General features: G+C 47.5%; 1 protein-coding gene across 4 annotated transcripts in view; it reads right to left on the bottom strand.

Annotated features, from left to right (window-relative positions):
• LRIG1 (leucine rich repeats and immunoglobulin like domains 1) overlaps positions 1–18,223 on the bottom strand; it is a 136,494-nt gene that overhangs the window by 113,367 nt on the left and 4,904 nt on the right. Inside the window, exon 1 of one of the 4 annotated variants that reach the window (XM_027039192.2) lies at positions 1,028–1,245. The exons of the other annotated variants lie outside the window; for them this stretch is intronic. Coding sequence (XP_026894993.1) covers positions 1,028–1,245 — 218 coding nt within the window. Of the gene's footprint in view, positions 1–1,027; positions 1,246–18,223 lie in introns of those variants that run through there. 4 annotated transcript variants of the gene reach the window in all.

Raw genomic sequence — 18,223 nt, 5'->3', positions numbered from 1 at the left:
TAAGTCCTGATAGGCCAAAACCGTGACAGCACAGAAAAGAACTTTCAGGTGAAACAAACAGCTTAAATCAAGCAAGTCCCTGGCACCCTCTCCTGAAGTAACACAACTCCAAAACTAATTTGCACCCTTTACAGGGGAGAAATGCTCAAGTGTGGGCTCCACCCTACTGGACCATCAAGCCCAAAAGGAAGGAAGGGTCTGGAAACACAGCTCCCTAATGCCCATCAGGTGGAAAGAGACCAGCACCCCCCGGCAATCACAGATCCAGGAACTCTCCAAGTCCCCTAACTCAGGGCTGCTCCGGGGAAGGCAACCTTCCACCGTGGCCACAGCCAAGTCAGGCCACGGGGTCCTGGGGGAGGAGAGGGCTGCTACACGCGCACTCTCGCTAATAAATAATGTAAATGGAAGACTGGAGCCAAGAGTCACCTTCATTCATTACCCACTGGAAGGCCAAGGAGCTCAGACACCAAAGAGTTGGGTTACAGGAGAGGAAAAAAAGAAACACACACCCGCAGACCCCAGACAGACTTCCTCACACTCTCGCCTCCAGATGTTTCCCACTCCACCCACACACATACGCACAAACACCCTCGCCTCCACACTCTTCACTCACACTCCCTCACCTTCAGACTCTACCTCCCAGATCGCCCTCAGGCCCCGGGGCGCAATCACCTCCACACTAAAACCTATGCTCGCTCACCTCCAGACCCCACGAGGAACAGCCTTTTCTCCCATGGAGCCGCATCACCCACGTTCTCACCTCTACACCCCAAAACCTATGCTCACTCACCTCCAAACGCCACGAGGCACACTCTTTTCTCCCCGGGACCCTCACCACCCACGTTCTCACTTCCACACCCCCATCTGGCACACTCTTCCCCTCCGGACCCCCATGTACGATCTCACCACCGCGACACACACACAGGCACGCCCCTCAATCCTCACGCCCTTCCCGGGTAAGCACCCCAGCCTCCCCGTCCCCAAGTGACAGCGCCCCGGGGCTCAGGGGAAGGGCGGCACTTACAGGCTCCGCGTCCAGGCGGGCAGGTCCGGAGGCAGCGCTGCTAGCCCGCGCCCGCCGCAGTCCAGCGAGTCCCCCGCGCAAGTGCAGGCGGCGGCGCAGGGCGGTCGCGGGTCGGCCGCAGCCGTCGCCGGCCCCAGCCGAAGCAGCAGCAGCAGCCACAGGAGAGGACAGGGCGAGCGGCGCGGGGCCCCGAAAGCTCCCCGGACCGGCCGCGCCATCTTGTCTGGAATGCGCGGCGAACTCGGGGCGCGGGGGCTGCAAGGTCCCGAACGACCGCAGGCACCGGCTGGTCCGCGGGGGCTCCGCTCGGCACTAGGCTCCGCGCCGGGGCATGGCCGCCCGCACAAGTTTCCCCCGCTGCCGCGGCTCCGGCGCTCAGCGGGCCCCCGGTGCCCGGACCGCTCCGCAGCGCCCGGCTGGGGCCCCGAGCCCCGCGCCCATCCGGGCCGACCCGGCTGTGCTCGCTGCGAAGCCCACGGATCCGGGCAAGAGCTGCTCGGCCGGCTCTCCTCGTCCTCCCGCCGCGCTCCTGGCCGGATCTTGAGCCCCCGCGCACGCCAACTGCCGCCGCCGCCCCCGGCCGAGAGCAGTGCGGCTGCCTCTGCTGCACAGAAAGCGCTCAGCCTCGCAGCCTGAGCTGTGCGCCCGAATGCATCTTCCTCTCGGCTCGGAGCGCCCGGCAGCCGACTCCGGGCTGGACGGCACGGTCACCCCCGCACTGCTTCGAGGGCCCCGTGCGCCTGGCTGTCCCAACGCCTTAGGCAGAGCGCGCGCGCGCAGTTCCGGGCTGTGCGCGGCTCCTCAGCGAGGCGAGAGCCCAGCCGACCTCGCGGCGGAACAATCAGTCGCTTGCCTCTCGCCTCCCCGCGGCCCAGCCCCGACGGGTCCCCGAGGCTCCACCCCCGGCCGCTTGCCCTCACACACCCCCTGGGCTCCGCGCCCCGCGGCCTTCTGCGGGCCCACGTTGGATGCTTTGCAACAGCGCCCCGCCACGCCCCCTGCCTGCTGCTCATTGGCTGCTGGAGACCAGGACGACCAGCCTGGAGAGCCATTGGTGCGCTCACCGTGATCCCGCCCCTCCGACCACCCCGCCCCACTCTCTTTTCCCACCCAAGGTGTGAAGGGCGGGGGACTGGGAGGAGAAAGGGTGAGGCGTCCTCCGAGTCTTAAAGGGGACTTGCAGTCTGGTAGTGGAAAAGTGGGATGCAGACTGGAGAGAAGAGGAAAGACATGCCCTCTGGGGCTAGGGGAGGAGAGAAAGTTGATAAAGAGGGTAACGCCTCCACTTTGCAGTAGTCTGACCAAAAAGTTTCTTCTCTTCTTCCCTGGCTGTAAATAGAGCCAAGGATATAGAGCAAATCTACACTCATTTTCCAGGTGCCCTCTAGGAGCATAGACACAGATTTAAAACTCCGCAAATTTCCTACCTATTGAGGCATCTTTACTTATTTCATTAGGGGTAGCCGCCTTCCTCATCTCACAACTTGAAGCTCCTTTCTGCTCCTGACTTGTTCTTGACCTCTTACACCCAGCAAGATGTCCTGGATTACCAAAATGAATGTGTGCTGCAGAAACCAAGTCTCAAAGGTGCACACACTTCCACCCCCAACCCCACCCTGGTTAAAGGGTACTTCTGAAAATGATCCAGCCTTCGAAAAAGGGGTTGCTTTGTTTGCTCCTTTGTTTAAATCAAGTCCTTTTAAGCCAGTTTTCAAGTACTCCTAGGAGACAGTGAGAAAAATAGTAGTTGTTACAAATCTTCTAACTTTAGCCCTTACAAGTCCGAACATAGTAGCCATGTGTTACGACAGCGCATCCAAAACGTAAGAGCGGGCGGGTGCGCGCGCGCGCGCGCGCGCGCGCGCGCACACACACACACACACACACACACACACACACACTGAGAAAGGGAAAAGATTAGCCCGGTAATATATAGCTGCCCCTCTGGGCGTTTTGGTTTGCTGGTGTCTCATGTCCCTTGCCAAATGTATGCAAGTTTCTAACTTGACTGCACACATTGTCAGGAAAATTAAGCAAGTCAAGTCTGTTGAAAAACATTTGCTCTAGCAAATGAAATCTGACTTGTGTTTTATGGAACCGGAGGAGAGGAGACATTTCTCAGGGAAAAAAAGCAAAAACAGTTTTAAACGGTTTTGTTCCATGTTTGATGTATTCTAAGGGGGTTGTTTGAATTGAGATGTTAAACTTTTCCTCAACCAGAAGAGCTTTTCTTTAAGTGAAATTGGGTTTGGGCTTGGTTGTCTGATGGTTACTGGTTTCCTTCTTATTCCCTCCTCCCCCCCCCCCTTTTTTCTCCTCTCCCTTCATCTGATTAAGTATGCTATCAGATAATGATGCCTCACTTCTCTCTCTCTCTCTCTCTCTCTCTCTCTCTCTCTCTTTTTGCATGATCTCAGCAATGATGCCCAAAGCAATGTGTGTAAATCAATCCAAATATGATTCCCAAGAAACATTATCAGAAAAATGCTGCACCTGACCCTTCTACCCAGGGCTTTCACCAGCTTTTATATTTCATTTGTAATTCACATAAACACACACCTTCCATTTGGACAAGAAGAAATGTATCTCTTTGTTATAATGCCTTAGTAATAGTAATAGTAATAAGCCAAGGAATGGAATTTGAAGGACCCCCAAATATAAGAGGTCCTGTATCTCAATGTTTCTTAAACTTTTCAAGACCAAGGAACACAAAACAGTAATTTAATGCAGAATACCCATGAACATTTCCTTCAAGAAAACCGTCAGATCCTCCTAGCCTGACCCCCACCTCAAAATGAAACAATATACACAGCAAAAAGAAATTGAACTCATTGAACCTCTTGAGCTGCTGACCTAGACTTATCTTTCAGGGCTGTTCCATTAGAAGTACTGTAAAATGGATATTTCTTACCAGATGTTTTCCAAATGCTTGTGGTTGTACCTGTGCCATGCTGTTTTGGGACACCAAAATTCTGAAGGCTGGGTTTGAGAATCTACAAGGGAAGGGTGTGCCCACAAATCTAAAGCATCCCCTGTGGTCTAGTTACCATGCAGCCAGAGAGAAGGATTCCAACACCAGGGAACACTTGGGGGGACTGGGCGCCTGAGCCTTGGCAATTCCTCTCGTCTACAGCAGAGCATGAAGTCATGTCTGCTCCCCATACCATGTATGGAAGTTTGCCCACATACTAGCAACCTGCTTGTGATTGAAAGGAGAGAGAGTGTGGGCTTGGAGAGCGGCGATGTCGGGCTCAGGAGAGAATTCATCTGCGGCCGCAACCTAGGATCGGGAGACCTGAATGGCAACAACAATGGCAAATTTCTAAGGGAGTCCATGTCCCTGCTCCTCAAAGAGCAAGTCTTGGTGCACTCAGCACGGAGCAACGGTTGATTTGGATACTCTGGGTCCTCGTTTTCCTCCACTGCCCTTTTCACAAGTTTAAATAATTATTTATTCCTTGAAGGGGACATCCAGGCTTTTCGGTTTTCTAGTTCATTTTAATTCACCGAAGAGCAAACTCCAGGCATAAATCCCCCATGAGAATCACAGCAGGTCTCTTTTTTTTTTTTTAATTGTTTTTTATTATTTATATTTGGAAGACAGAGAGAGCACAAGGAGGGGAGGGGCAGAGAGAGAGGGAGACACAGAATCCAAAGCAAGCTTCAGGTTGCGACCTGTCAGCACAGAGTCTGACACGGGGCTCGAACCCACAAAGCACGGGATCATGACCTGGGCCAAAGTCGGATACTTAACTGACTGAGCCACCCAGGCGCCCCACAGGTCTCTCTTGAATACAGAAGCCCTAGTAATTGATCATTTCAACCCATTGAAAAAGAGGAACCCAAAATCTAAATAGCCTAAAATCACCAAGTGGGGAGAGAAGCAAATGATAAAATCAAAACAAAGCAGGTTAATCGTGGGAATTTCTTTTTAAACACAAATTCCGTAGGACCGAATCATAGCAGTTTGTTACAGTTCTAGGTGGTGATAATTGGCGGTTTTATGGAACGCTGAGATTCAGAAGTGCTGTCTCACTGTTAGAAGAGGCTTTATATCATGTTCAGTACCTCAGAAGAGCACAGGGCAGCAGTCAGAAGACATGGCCTCTAGCCAGGCCTCATTACCATGAAGCCTTTCCTTAAACCTCGGTTTTTTCAAATGGAGAACAAGGATAATGGTACTTCTGACCTGAGTGCTAAGACAGTTAAGGAAGGGTCTGCTTTGAAAGAGGACACAAGGGCCTGTATAAACTGCTTAGGGCCACCAACATCCAAGGCTGATCTTCAAGGTTATTGAATTTTTACACTGAAGAAATTGAGATTCCATATACATAGCATAGACGGAAATTTGTAGTAGGTGTTTTCAGCATAGAGTGTTCTCCCCGCCCCCCCCAGGAATGCCACAAAGGGTTAATAATTACCTTTAAAACCCCTGAAGACTTGCTGGGTGATGACAGCCCAGCTCTGAGCCTGTTTTGTATCTCTCTCCCAAGGAAAAGAAAGCTGTATACTCATTAACTCCTTCCTCGCAATAATCTTGTCAAGGAGGTAGATCAGCCAGAGAAGGTAAGAGAAGAAGCTAGTGAGTTCAGGGATGGAATATGAGAAGAGTCAATCTTGAGATTCCTCTGTCCCCCATTCCAACATTTTTCTTTGGCAGAGGTGGGAAGAGGTTATGTTCTGTTGAGCAACCTCTGGCTATTGGAATACTGGTTCATGCCCAAATGGTGCCAAGCTTTCATTATAAAAAGAATGCTCAACTTGGGGCACCTGGATGGCTCAGTCGGCTGAACGTCTGATTCTTGGTTTCAGCTCAGGTCATGATCTCATGGTGCATGGGATCGAGCCCCACATCGGGCTCTGAACTGACAGTGTGGAGCCTGCTTGGGATTCTGTCTCTCCCTCTGTCTCTCTGCCCATCCCCAACTCACACCTGCTCACTCCCTTTCAAAATAAATAAACTAAAAAAAGGAAAAACGAAAGAATGCTCAACTCCCTGCCCTCTTCTACAGAGCAGCAGCAACCAGGGACCCAAACCAGCAGTCTACTTTCTACCAGAAACAAACCTTCACCCACATTCTTGCCTTGTGGATTTGTGATTTTAACCGGTTTGCTGAATGGATAAGGAAAAATTTTATGAAAGCTATCAGCATTTCAAAATCCTGAGAGTCTGGAATGAGGGTCGATATAAGAAGCAGCCTCTTAGGGGCACATGGGTGGCTCAGTTGGTGAACTGTCTAACTCTTGGTTTCGGGCCCGGTCATGATCTCACAGTTTGTGAGATTGAGCCCCACACTGGGCTCCAGGCTGATGGTGTGGAGCCTGCTTGGGAGTCTCTCTCTCTCTCTCTCTCTCTCTCTGTCTCTCTCTCTCTCCACCCCTCCAGTCCCCAAAATAAATAAATAAACATTTTTTTAAAAAGCAGCCTCTTAGCTTCAATGATGAAGAGATGTGCTAATTCCATCATCAACAGGGACTATACCCCTCACCCTCCATTGGCTGCCTTTCCAAATGTCACTTGGAACAGCACGTGAAAGGGGAGGGGGATGCAAAATCACAGTTTATACCTTACTGCCAACACCTTAGTAGCAATACTATGATGTATATAAAGAACAGCACATTTATCATAACTTATAATAATAATCTCCATGAAGTCATGTACGTTATATTTTTCCAAGTAATTCATGTCATAACAACAGCTATCACTTACTGAGCACTTATTATGTGTCTGTCACTTGGCTGAGTGTTTTACATACTTTTTTCATTGAGGTTGATGTCGAGAAAAACGCCGAAGGCCACCCAAGCTAATAAGTGACAAGCCCGAGATTCTAAGCCAGCTCTGTGGACACCAAAGATCCACTATGATATTTGAGCCTCATAAATTTTGAATATGACAGTTGTTATTGTTCCCACCTCGTAGATGAGAAGGCTGAGGTTAAGTGATAGCGTCAAGGTCACACAGGATCAAGAATCAATAGAACCTTAAATCAAAGTTCCATCTCAACCATCACCACACATGCTTTATAGTCAATACACATCTTAAGAGATGCTTCATGATGCTTATTTCTCAAGGATTTTGTGGACATAATTGCTTTCCTCTTCCATACTTGCTAATGGCTTTCCAGATTTTCCTCTACGATTAAAAAGCTAAAAATTTTAGGATAAATATATTGGCCTTCACCACCGCAAACACAGCAACGCTGTATAGTAATAATGGTTAATATTTACTGAGCTCTTCCTATACACTAGACCTTATTTCACAGGAAGGCTTAATTTCGGCAAAGTCGCATAAGGATTCTATGGGATAGGCACCATAAAGTTCAACTCATAATGACGATACCGCGACTCTGGTCAATCCAATTACCCGAGCCACACCCTAGTTAGGGGTTGGGTCAGGACCCCCAAGCCTGTGCTAGAAGTCACCCAGCCACTCTCTTCTCACTTTTCTATTTGAATTATTTTGTGTGTTTATTTCTCCTTCTAGACTGTCCGCTCATTACGTTCAGAGCCTGAGGCTCAGCCCTGTCTTGCTAGTCCTGTTGTCTAGCACAATTTCAGGCACAGGGTAGACAGAGAGGCAACACTTGCTGCCTGAGCCCCACCTGGTGTGCAAGGAAGGACACTTACCAAGCACCCCCTCTCCACATCTTAAGCAAGCTTGTCGTCCAAATGCATGCACCAACGGCAACAACATCACCTAAAGCTTGTCAGAAATGTGAATCTCAGGTCGCATCCCAGACCCACAGGATCCGGATTTGCCTTTTACAGGCCCCCAGAGGATCCATTTGCCCACTTAAAATTAAGAAGCACGGGAAAAATTTTATGAAAGCTATCAGCATTTCAAAATCCTGAGAGTCTGGAATGAGGGTCGATATAAGAAGCAGCCTCTTAGGGGCACCTGGGTGGCTTCATGGTGCCTATCTCATAGAATCCTATGTACCCCAAATGCACGTCTCCTGTGACTGTCTCCCCAAACACTTCCTGCCACAAAGATAGACTCTTTGCACTTTATGTGTTTTGAAAAAATTTTTAAAGTATTTATTTTTGAGAGAGAGAGAGAGAATAAGCCAGGGAGGGGCAGAGAGAGAGAGAGAGAGACATAGAAGCTAAAGCAGGCTCCAGGCTCTGAGCTGTCAGCACAGATCCCAACACAGGGCTGGAACTCACAGACCACAGGACCATGACTGGAGCTGAAATCAGACGCTTAAGTGACCGAGCCACCCAGGCACCCCTGCACTTTATGTATTTTTATGTGCACTTGTGCATGCTTACATTTTCCACATTTTCACAGAGCCCTTAATAAAATAATTTCAAAAACATAAGCATGTGGTTGGCATTACTGCCCCTTCACTGAGAGCATTCGAAACATCCGCTGCCCATGACACTTTGGTAAAGTCCTCTCGTGCCGTTCAACTCTCTTGTTCTTTGAGATGCATTCAGACTAATTAGAAGCATTTGAGAATTTTATGTTTATTTTTGTTTCCAAAAGGATAGTTGGGGTTTTGACACTTTTCAAATTTATCATGAACGTATAGACTGACACATATTATGTGCTTTTCACCGTCATTTTTATCCATGAGCTACATTCTTTACGTAAGCATTTAAATATCCTTATTTCCCTGGGGGAGTTCTGACACTCTTCTTGAATTTAGATGGTATAAATCAAAGAAACATCTTTGTCTTGTCGCTAGCGACTCCCATCCTCACCACCCCCACCTAAAAACCACTATCCTTTCTTATTTGAAGAAGTGCACTAGGATGTAGAAAATATATGAGTGTAGACTGATGACCTCCAGAGATGGCCACCAACAACTTCTCCCATCAAGAGGTGGAATACATTCACCTCTCTCCTTGAACCCAGGAAGGCTTGTGACTTGTTTGACCAATAGAATGCGGTAGAAGGGACATCTCTGGTTCTGAGCCCAACAGCTTCCATTCCTGCCCTCTTCCTACCCTGAGCTGCCATGGAAAGAAATCCAGGTTCCCTACTAAAACATAAAGGCCCTGGAGGATAAGAGGCCATGAGGAGAGGCTGTGAGAGAAAACAAAACCAGGCAGCTCAGCCAACAGCCAGCACCATAACCCCAACACGAGAGGGAAGCCATTTTGGACCTGTCAGCCCAGGGTAGCCTCCAGCTAAATGCAACCAGGTGGGCATACCACAGAGCAGACAAGCCATCCCTACTGAGCCTTGCCCAAACACCAGCCCTCCAAAATGGAGACCAATAAAAATGGACCTTGTTTTAAGCCACAACATTTGGGGATAACTTGTTCTGCAGCCATAGAAACCTGAGGCAACAAGTGTGGCTGAGCAGACATGCAGTAAAATACGAGTAGATTCTTTTGTTTTTTAATTTTTTATAATGTTTTATTTATTTTTGGGACAGAGAGAGACAGAGCGTGAGCAGGGGAGGGGCAGAGAGAGAGGGAGACACAGAATCCAAAAGCAGGCAGGCTCCACGCTCTGAGCTGTCAGCACAGAGCCCGACACGGGGCTCGAACTCACAAACTGCGAGATCATGACCTGAGCCGAAGTCAGATGCTTAACCAACTGAGCTACCCAGGCGCCCCAAACATGAGTAGATTCTTTAAGGGAATGGAGTCTAATCACATAAACCTGTCATTAGGAGTGTCAAAAAAAAATTAGTGTTATCAGTTGACCTTCCTGACACTTTTGTCAGGATCCTTGATGGAATGCAACAGGCCAGGCAGCCCATGTAGTTGAACAAAGCTTCATGGATAATAAATGTTCTGGTTCTTCAGCAACCTGCAGAGTGAGCTCCCTTCCTTTCCTCCCCTCCTAGAAATAGGTATGACAGAAACACAGGGCATCCACTTATTAAAAAGGTAGGTTCTCCCATGTATATAGCTAGCAGCAAAGTGAAATAACTGCTTGAAAAGATGAAATAATTGAAGTCCTATTATATTCTTCCTAAAACTATCAGGTAGGATTTAAAGGGTTTACCCTATTTTTCACAAGAGACACAGGGATGAATCTCAAGAAATGGAATCCCAGCCATAAAACAGACATTGAGATATGAATGCAGCTGGGGGGGGGGGGGCAGGGGGAGGAGAGTGTGTTGGTAGAGGGTGAGGGTGGTAAGGGTTGTATCTCTTGGACACAGACTAGCTCACTTACCCAACAGCTTTGTGCTTGCCTTTAAGGTCTGCAAAGCATAGCTTCCTGCTTCCCTATATATTATCTTGCACACTATCCCAGCTCTCACTTGTCAAGAGCCTTCACTGTGCATGGCATGGGGCGGGACAGGGCAAGTGCAGGGGCACAAAGTAAGTTAGCTGAGTCCCTGCCATCAAGGAGTTTACAATTTTTTGATTCTGTTGACTGCCAGATCCCCAGCATCTAGAACAGCACCTGACCCATAGGAGGTGTTGAATAAATACTGTTGAATGAATAAATGAGTGAATGAATGATGCTTTTCGGCACATGAACCTCACTTTCCCATAAAGCAGGTCACAGGAAAAAGTCATAGAATCACAGATGAGTAGAAGACAAAGGGACTTAGTGGTCATGTAGAGTAGTGGGTCAGGACCACCCCAAACCTGCTGGATCAGAAACTCCAGGGTGGGGTCCGGCATTCCACGTTCTATAAGAGGGGGCTTTCGTGCACGATAAAGCTTGGGAACCACCCATCTCCTCTATACTCTTCATTTTACAGATCCAGAGGGAGGGATAAGACGGCCTCAAAGGAACAAAGCTAGTTAGTAGCTGGAAGTTGAACGAACCTGACCACAAACTGAGGGGCTTTCCCAGGTCACAAGACTTCCAGCGCTAATACAGAGTAAGTTCTGGGCAAACCAGGACAAGTTGGTCACCTTAATCAGAACCCTAGTTACCACATTCACATCTAGAATCCTTTGTCCACCATAGAGCGAACCTATGTAAGAACCAACTATGTGCCAGGGAATGACTTGGGTTCTTTAAATGCATCGACTCACTTAATCCTCTCACTAGCCCTATGAGGTAGGAACTATTATTATCTTCATTTTTAAAAACAGAACACTGAGGCACAGAAAGGTTGCATAGTCTACCTTATCCATGAGAGACACCTTCCAAGACCCCCGGTGGATGTCGGAAACCACAGATACCACCAAGCCCTCTACATTCTGTTTTTTTCCCATGTATACATACCTATGATAAGTTTTAATTTATAATTTAGGCACGGTAAGAGATTAACAACAATAACCACTAATAAAAGAGAAAAATTATAACAATGTACCATAACAAAAGTTATGTGAATGCGGTCTCTCCCTCTCTCTCTCTCTCAAACTATTTTGTGGTGTTCACCCAACTTCCTGTGACGATGTGAGATGAAAATGCCCATGTGATGAGATGGGGATGAATGGCATACGCACTGTGATGTAGCATTAGGCTACCATTGACCTTCTGATGACACATCAGAAGGAGGATCATCTGCGTCCACACCAAGGTTGACTGCGGGGTCAGGTGGTGGTGGTGGGGAGATTACTCAAACCCCAAAAACCAAAACCCCCAAAACTGTGGATAAAGGGACACCACTATAACTTGCCTAAGGTCACTGAGCCAGGAAATTAGACTTCAGAACCCGAGCTCTCAACCATCACTCTTACAGACCTTCTATTTATTATAGTAGATATATACATATCTACTTTTTTTTATTACACTTTTGATAGCTTGCAGTTATTTCCACAATTTGTCAGTCTGTTCTGAACCTCGCTCTCTCTAACAGTAGAAACAGAGCCTGAGGGAAAGGACCACCACCGTACCAGGCACAGCTCCCGCCATGGAGGGGGCTGGGGGCAGATGTGTTGAATGAATGTTGTGAGCATCCAAGCACCCCCTGCATGACTGGTTGACGTACCTGCCGTGTTTCAGCCACCATCCAGGTCAAAAAGGGCGCCAAACTTGGCTTTCAGGCGGGATTTATTTGCCCCGGTGTGTTAGTTTTCAAAATTTGAATTTGACCTACCTTTAGGAGTAAGCATCTGCTGACTGTCTTAATTTATAATTTCTGCCTGTCTACCTTGGCAGGCATTTGTTTTCGACTATGATCCTAGGCTTTCTCTAACATGAATTCATTTATTCTTTACAACAAATCTATGCAGTAGGTATTCTCATCTACAATTTATAAATGAAAAAACCTGAGACTTTGGAGTATCGGTTACACGGCCAAGCTTATAAGCTCATAAGTGGCAGAATAGGATTCAGTGCAGGCTAACTCTTCCCTATCTCCAGCCCTCCATCCCACTGCCCCCTTAGCCACTGGGTTTCTCTAGGCATCATGAGAACAAGAAGGCCAGCTTGTCTCAGGTACAGGGTCTGTTTGACAAGGGTGAGACTTCCACCGAAGGAGTCCTACGTTCAATATCCAAATGAATTCTGGAGGTCTTCTAGATGGTTCTTTCCCACAGCTCAGACCCCTCTCTCCTCCAGGAGAACATCGTGTTCTGGGAGCTACGTGGAAGGAACAGTCAACTGTAGCAAGTACTTTTGGAAGGTCAGGGTGAGAAGTGCAACCTCAGCATTGGATTTTGCAAAAAACATTTCATTTTTGACCTTGATGAGAGCACTCTTTGGGGAATGTAGGTAACAAAACGCATGATTAGAGCTTTCAAGAGAGAGCCAAAAATAAGTGTTGGGCACAATGAGGACAGAGAGCCCTTTTGAGGAGCTGAGCTTTAAAGGGGAACAGAGTAATGAACGGTAGCCGGAGAGGGAAGCTGCATCAGAGAATTTGTTTCATTTTGTTTACTTTGAGATGGGAGAAATAACATGATAGGTGTAATGATGGAGATGTTGTTATATAAAATGGAAGAACCAGTAACGCACTAAGGGAAGGGGAGAAATGTAAGAGCAATATTCTTGAATAGGCAAGAGAGAATGGAATCTAGGGCACAGGTGGCGAGGTTGATCTCAGGGAGAGGCACAGAACCTTAAAGCTGGAGGGCAGGGAAGGCAGAGTGCATGGCAAAGAAGCAGGTGACTATGGTGGGTGGGGAGTTTTGGATGTTCTCTTCTAATCGTGTCCTCTCCTGAGTGACAAAGGAGGCAAGATCATTGAGAGAGAGAATAAGGATGAAGAAATTGGCGGTTTCATGAGCTATGAGAAGGTATGAATCATCATCTATGACAGTGGGAGTGAGGGAAAAGGAGTAAGATTACCAGGGGGCATAAATATCCATAGGGGGCCAGAGGGCATGAGTTAAAGTGAAACCAATCAGCTGGGTTGTATGTTTCTCTTCAGGCAAGGGCTTGTGCTCAGGTGCAGGTAATCAAACTGGACATAACCAGGACTGAAGTTTTGCCCCAAGAGCATGATGAAGCAACGAAGGAGCAAGAGGACTTGATGATACATGCTAGGGAGTCAGGCCAGCACAAGGCCAGAGAGCAAGAAAGGGGCGAGAGGCCGTGAAAAGGTAGGGGCAGCAACGGAATAGATCCCACAGGAGTTGGAAGTGATTGCAGTCAGATTGCTACATGAAGTGAGCTGGGAGGCTGGATGGGGCCAGGGTTGCCCTGCTTGACAAAGGCAAGGTTGCAAAGGTTGCAGGTTGACCATGGGAGTAAGTAGCTAAGAGAGAGGGCAGGAGGGAGGCCTGGTGTTTCCTAGTCACTGACTATTGAATGAAAGTGAAATCACCGAAGATAATCAGACTCAAGACCTGATATGATGGAAAGATCACTTATGCAAACGGTTTTGAAAAGTACTAAGAATTATGATGGGAAGGTTATTGACAGAGTGGCCGTGAGCCAGCAGCTAAAAGTTTCACAGATCTGTTGATGATTGCCACAAGGAGGGTGCAGTGGATGGGAAAATCAAAAATCATGCACTTCAGGGTCGCAGGAGTTTGAGGAGGGAGAAAGGAGAAGAGTCTAGAAGTGGCAGTAAGGAATCAGGAAAAAATCTCCTGGCTCAGTAATGTAAGAGGTATGAGAGAAGAGAAACAACAAGAGCCATCAACCATTAACTTTCCCTGGAATTAATATAAACAGATATTTGGCTAGACAGTCATTAATACCACCGGTCAACAAACTTTCTCGACAAAGGGCCACATAGCAAATATTTTCAGTTTTGTGGGCCATAGATTCATTGCTGCAACTACTCTACTCTGCCCCCCATAGCTCAAAAGTAGCTGAAGATAATATGTAAATGAACAGGTGTAACTGCATTCCAAAATATTTTTAATTTACAAAAACAGGGTGGGGCGCCTGGGTGGCTCAGTCCGTGAAGCACCCGACTTCGGCTTTTGCAGTTTGTGAGTTTGAGACCCGCGTCAGGCTCTGTGCTGACTGCTCAGAGCCTGGAGCCTGCTTCGGATACTGTGTCTCCCCTTCTCTCTGCCCCTCCCATGCTCATGCTCTGTCTCTCTCTGGCCCTCAATAATCAGATTGTGTCTGCAGGTAAAAATCTGCTAACCCCTGATAAATGTTGCTGAATATAACACAACTAGAAAAAGGTCTAATGAACAAATACAAGACCTATTTATCTCAGAACCAAAGGCTTCAAAGGATGTGAATTTAGGATATTGGTTCCAAGTAGAACAGCCAGGTATAGTTGTGAAGGTTGTACACTGGACAAAGTCAAGGGGCACTGTTCACATAGACCTCAATGTCACTGACTGCCCTAAAGTGCTGCAGGCCATACTCTTTTTGGCCACATATGATAATTCTAGTTGCAAGAATAGTAACTGCAAAGAGTTTACTACAATGAAATAGTTGAGGGAATAGCCCAGCTTGAGAGTATATCCTACTATTTCTAGAAGAGCAATAATTACTTTTTAAAAACTTTATTTATTTTTGAGAGAGAGAGAGAGCAGAGGAGGGGCAGAGATGGTCAGGGGGACAGAGAAGCCAAAGTAGGGTCCACCCTGACAGCAGAGAGCCTGATGCGGGGCTTGAACTCACAAACGGTGAGATCATGACCTGAGCTGAAGTCAGACTGAGCCACCCAGGCCCTTAGAAGAACAGTAATTACTTTTATTGGGCATTTGCTATACATCATTCACAATACATGGGAATATATAAATATTACCTCATATAAACCTCCTAGTGACCCTGAAGGTATATATTTTCCCCATTTTACTTTGAGGTTCAGAAAGGCTAAGTAATTTGCCCAAAGCACCCAGCTAGTAAATATCTGAACTAAGGTTTGTCTGGCTTCCAAGTCTGTATTCTTTCTATTCCCCTCTCCTTTCTGACTGGTTACAAGGTTCTTTAATGATGACCTGGTAAAACATGTATTAAGAAAATTTCTTCTGGAGACCTAATTAAAAATAATTACATACCTTAAAAGACACTAAAAATATAGCAGGCATGCCAACGAGGAAGACAGTTGTTATTTTATCAATGTCTTTATGGATTTGGATTCTGTTCAGAAAAGCTCACTCAAAATGTAATTGCTGGCAGCATGCAAAATCCATCAACCCGTAATTAACATATGACAATTATTCTAATTGCCTCAAACAACATTTCTGTTTTTAATTGTAGAGCAATTTGCCAATCGCATCATTAATTGGCAATTCGTATTTTAAACATGCAAAAGACAAGGAGTCTTTATTTCCTCGGAGGCAACTGGATATGCATTAATTGAATTTTTAAGATACATTTTCTTCTCTTCTCTGACCACAGGACCCCCTTCAGATGGTTCTGATTGCAGTTTCTTCTGGCCAAAGTGTGTTTTCTCTGGGTAACTTAATCTTACTTTAGTACTTTAATACATTTTCCTAGCAGGTCACTTCGACCAGATCCTCGTTTCTCTCTAGACACCCTGAGCAAGGCTCCCATTGACTTCAAAGGGAAAATAGTGGGTGCAGGGAAAACTAGGAATCTGGTTCCTTGGTTCAAAAACCCTCCACACACTATAAAAACTCATTGGTGTCTTCCTGTGTGTTAAGGGCCAATTAATATACGTGAGTGAAGCCTTTGTATGAAACCACCCTGGCAACTCATGAACTTGCTTAGAAAGCCCGGCAGCTAATGGAAAACAAAGTTTAGTGGACCCATTCCCCTACAGACCACCCCCCCCCCCCATTTGCTCACAGGGAGGGAGGAAGAATTGCCTCAACAGGCAAAAGGGCAGGAAAGACAGCTTCTGACTCATTCTCTCTCTCCATTCCTTCGCTAGGCATGGATAGCCCACCTTGGGCCAAACCAGGTGACAAGTATCAAAAATTAAAAAAGAATTCTTTAGCAGCACCTGGGTGGCTCAGTCAATTAAGCGTCCGACTCTGGTTCAGGTCATGATCTCACGGTTCGTGGGTTCGAACCCCGTGTCAGGCTCTGTGCTGACAGCTCAGAGCCTGGAGCCTGCTTCGGATTTCTCTCTCTCTGCCTCTCCCCCACTCATGCTCTGTCTCTCTCTGTCCCTCAAAAATAAATAAATGTTAAAAAAATGTTTTTAAAGAATTCTTCACTCAGGCATCACCCCCCCTCCCCCACAACGACCTTTAAGGATCACTTTCCTCTGGAATGTTTGGGAAAGAGGTGTTATGCCTTACCTCTGCAGCTAAGGCATCCTGACACATCTCCGTGTTGCAGAATCTTCCCTCTGGGCCGCTGACTGTCACCTGCTTCTCTGCGTCAGCTTTAGTGGGGGAGAATAGGAGGAGGAGTGACACATCTTCCCCTTGTCCCTTATTTCCCGGACAGAACGCATACCTACCACCAGCACGTCATAAAGCTGTACTAGGCTTTGAGAATTTATTTTTTTTTTTAATTTTTTTTTAACGTTTATTTATTTTTGAGACAGAAAGAGACCGAGCATGAACGGGGGAGGGGCAGAGAGACAGGGAGACACAGAATCGGAAGCAGGCTCCAGGCTCTGGGCCATCAGCCCAGAGCCCGACGCAGGGCTCGAACTCACGGACCGCGAGATCGTCACCTGAGCTGAAGTCGGACGCTTAACCGACTGAGCCACCCAGGCGCCCCTAGGCTTTGGGAATTTAGCGAACACCTGCCACTCTCTGCTGCAAACTGGAAGCCAAAAACTTAATAACGTCAAACTCTTCCCAACTGTCTACATGGCTGTTCCCCATAGACCAAGGGGGTCAGCACAGAAAGTTAATACCATGATAGGGGTTTCTGGCCTGGCTTTGTTGTTCAGACTTCTGGGCACCCTGTTCCCAAGACTTCTTTCTCCAAACATACCCCTTTGGTCTTGCCTTGCACAGTGGAGCTCAACTCTGACTACCTATTCCCTGGGCAGCCCCCCTGCCCCCCAGCCCCCAGCCCGATTACAACACACCCTTTGGATACGGAGCCTGAGCATGGGCATATACTTCTTCTCTCCCCAGGTGATTTTAATGGGTAGCTAAGGTTGAGATTCGCTGCCCTGGGACACAGATCCTGTCCCTACACCAGGCCACAGGGTGGGGTGGGAGTGGGGGTACAGGTCCCAAGGCTTGAATTAGTCAGTCTAGACCAGAGTTTGCAAATTGGAGGCCCACCCACAGGCTGGATCCAGCCAGAGGATTTGTTTTGTTTGGCCCATATGGGGTTTAAAATTTTTTTTTGAATTACTTGCCAATGTTTATTAATGGGAATATATTGCATAAAAATCTGGATATCTGGCTTCTTTTCGAAGAGAAGGAATTTCTGGCCATTCTCAGACTACATTCCTGTGTGACCACAATTGGCTGGAGGGGTGGGGATGGGGGAGCAGCTAGTCCCATAGGTGCAGCACGGGCTCTCTGATTGACCACAGTCCACACCACTCTCTATTGCCTCACACCAGTCCCACCTCCCTCATTTACCCTCCTGGCCCCCCGTCCCTGATGAAAGAGGGGAAAATAGGAAGCCTGTCTCCCTTTGTAGTGTCTCCCCAGGAAGTGTAGTACAAGGCCACTAACCGTCATCCACGGGACAAGAATGGAAATAAACACACAAGAGACTGCTGGATTCACAGAACTTTCTATGCCCAACTTAACCCGCACAGGCTCCTGCCTGCAATGGGAGAGCACTTAACATGATTCGCACAGAGTGGGGTTGGTGTGAGGTCTACTCCACCCCGATCCTTACCTCCACCTCCACTTGTTTGTTCACACTCAGGCTTGGGCTTGCATAGGAAAAAAAAAAAAATCCCGCCCCCAAAACTCTCTACCCATTCAACGATACATAGTTACTGTTTATCAGTGCCTTAGGCCAGGTCACGTTGCCAGGCCAGATGGCCGCACACCTGTCTTCCTGGGGCAGTATTTCTC

The sequence above is a fragment of the Acinonyx jubatus genome, chromosome A2, assembly GCF_027475565.1.
Source record: "Acinonyx jubatus isolate Ajub_Pintada_27869175 chromosome A2, VMU_Ajub_asm_v1.0, whole genome shotgun sequence".
In the NCBI taxonomy this organism is placed as follows: Eukaryota; Metazoa; Chordata; class Mammalia; order Carnivora; family Felidae; genus Acinonyx; species Acinonyx jubatus.
The sequence above is the reverse complement of the archived record's forward strand: the minus strand, read 5'-3'. Positions and strand labels throughout refer to the sequence as shown.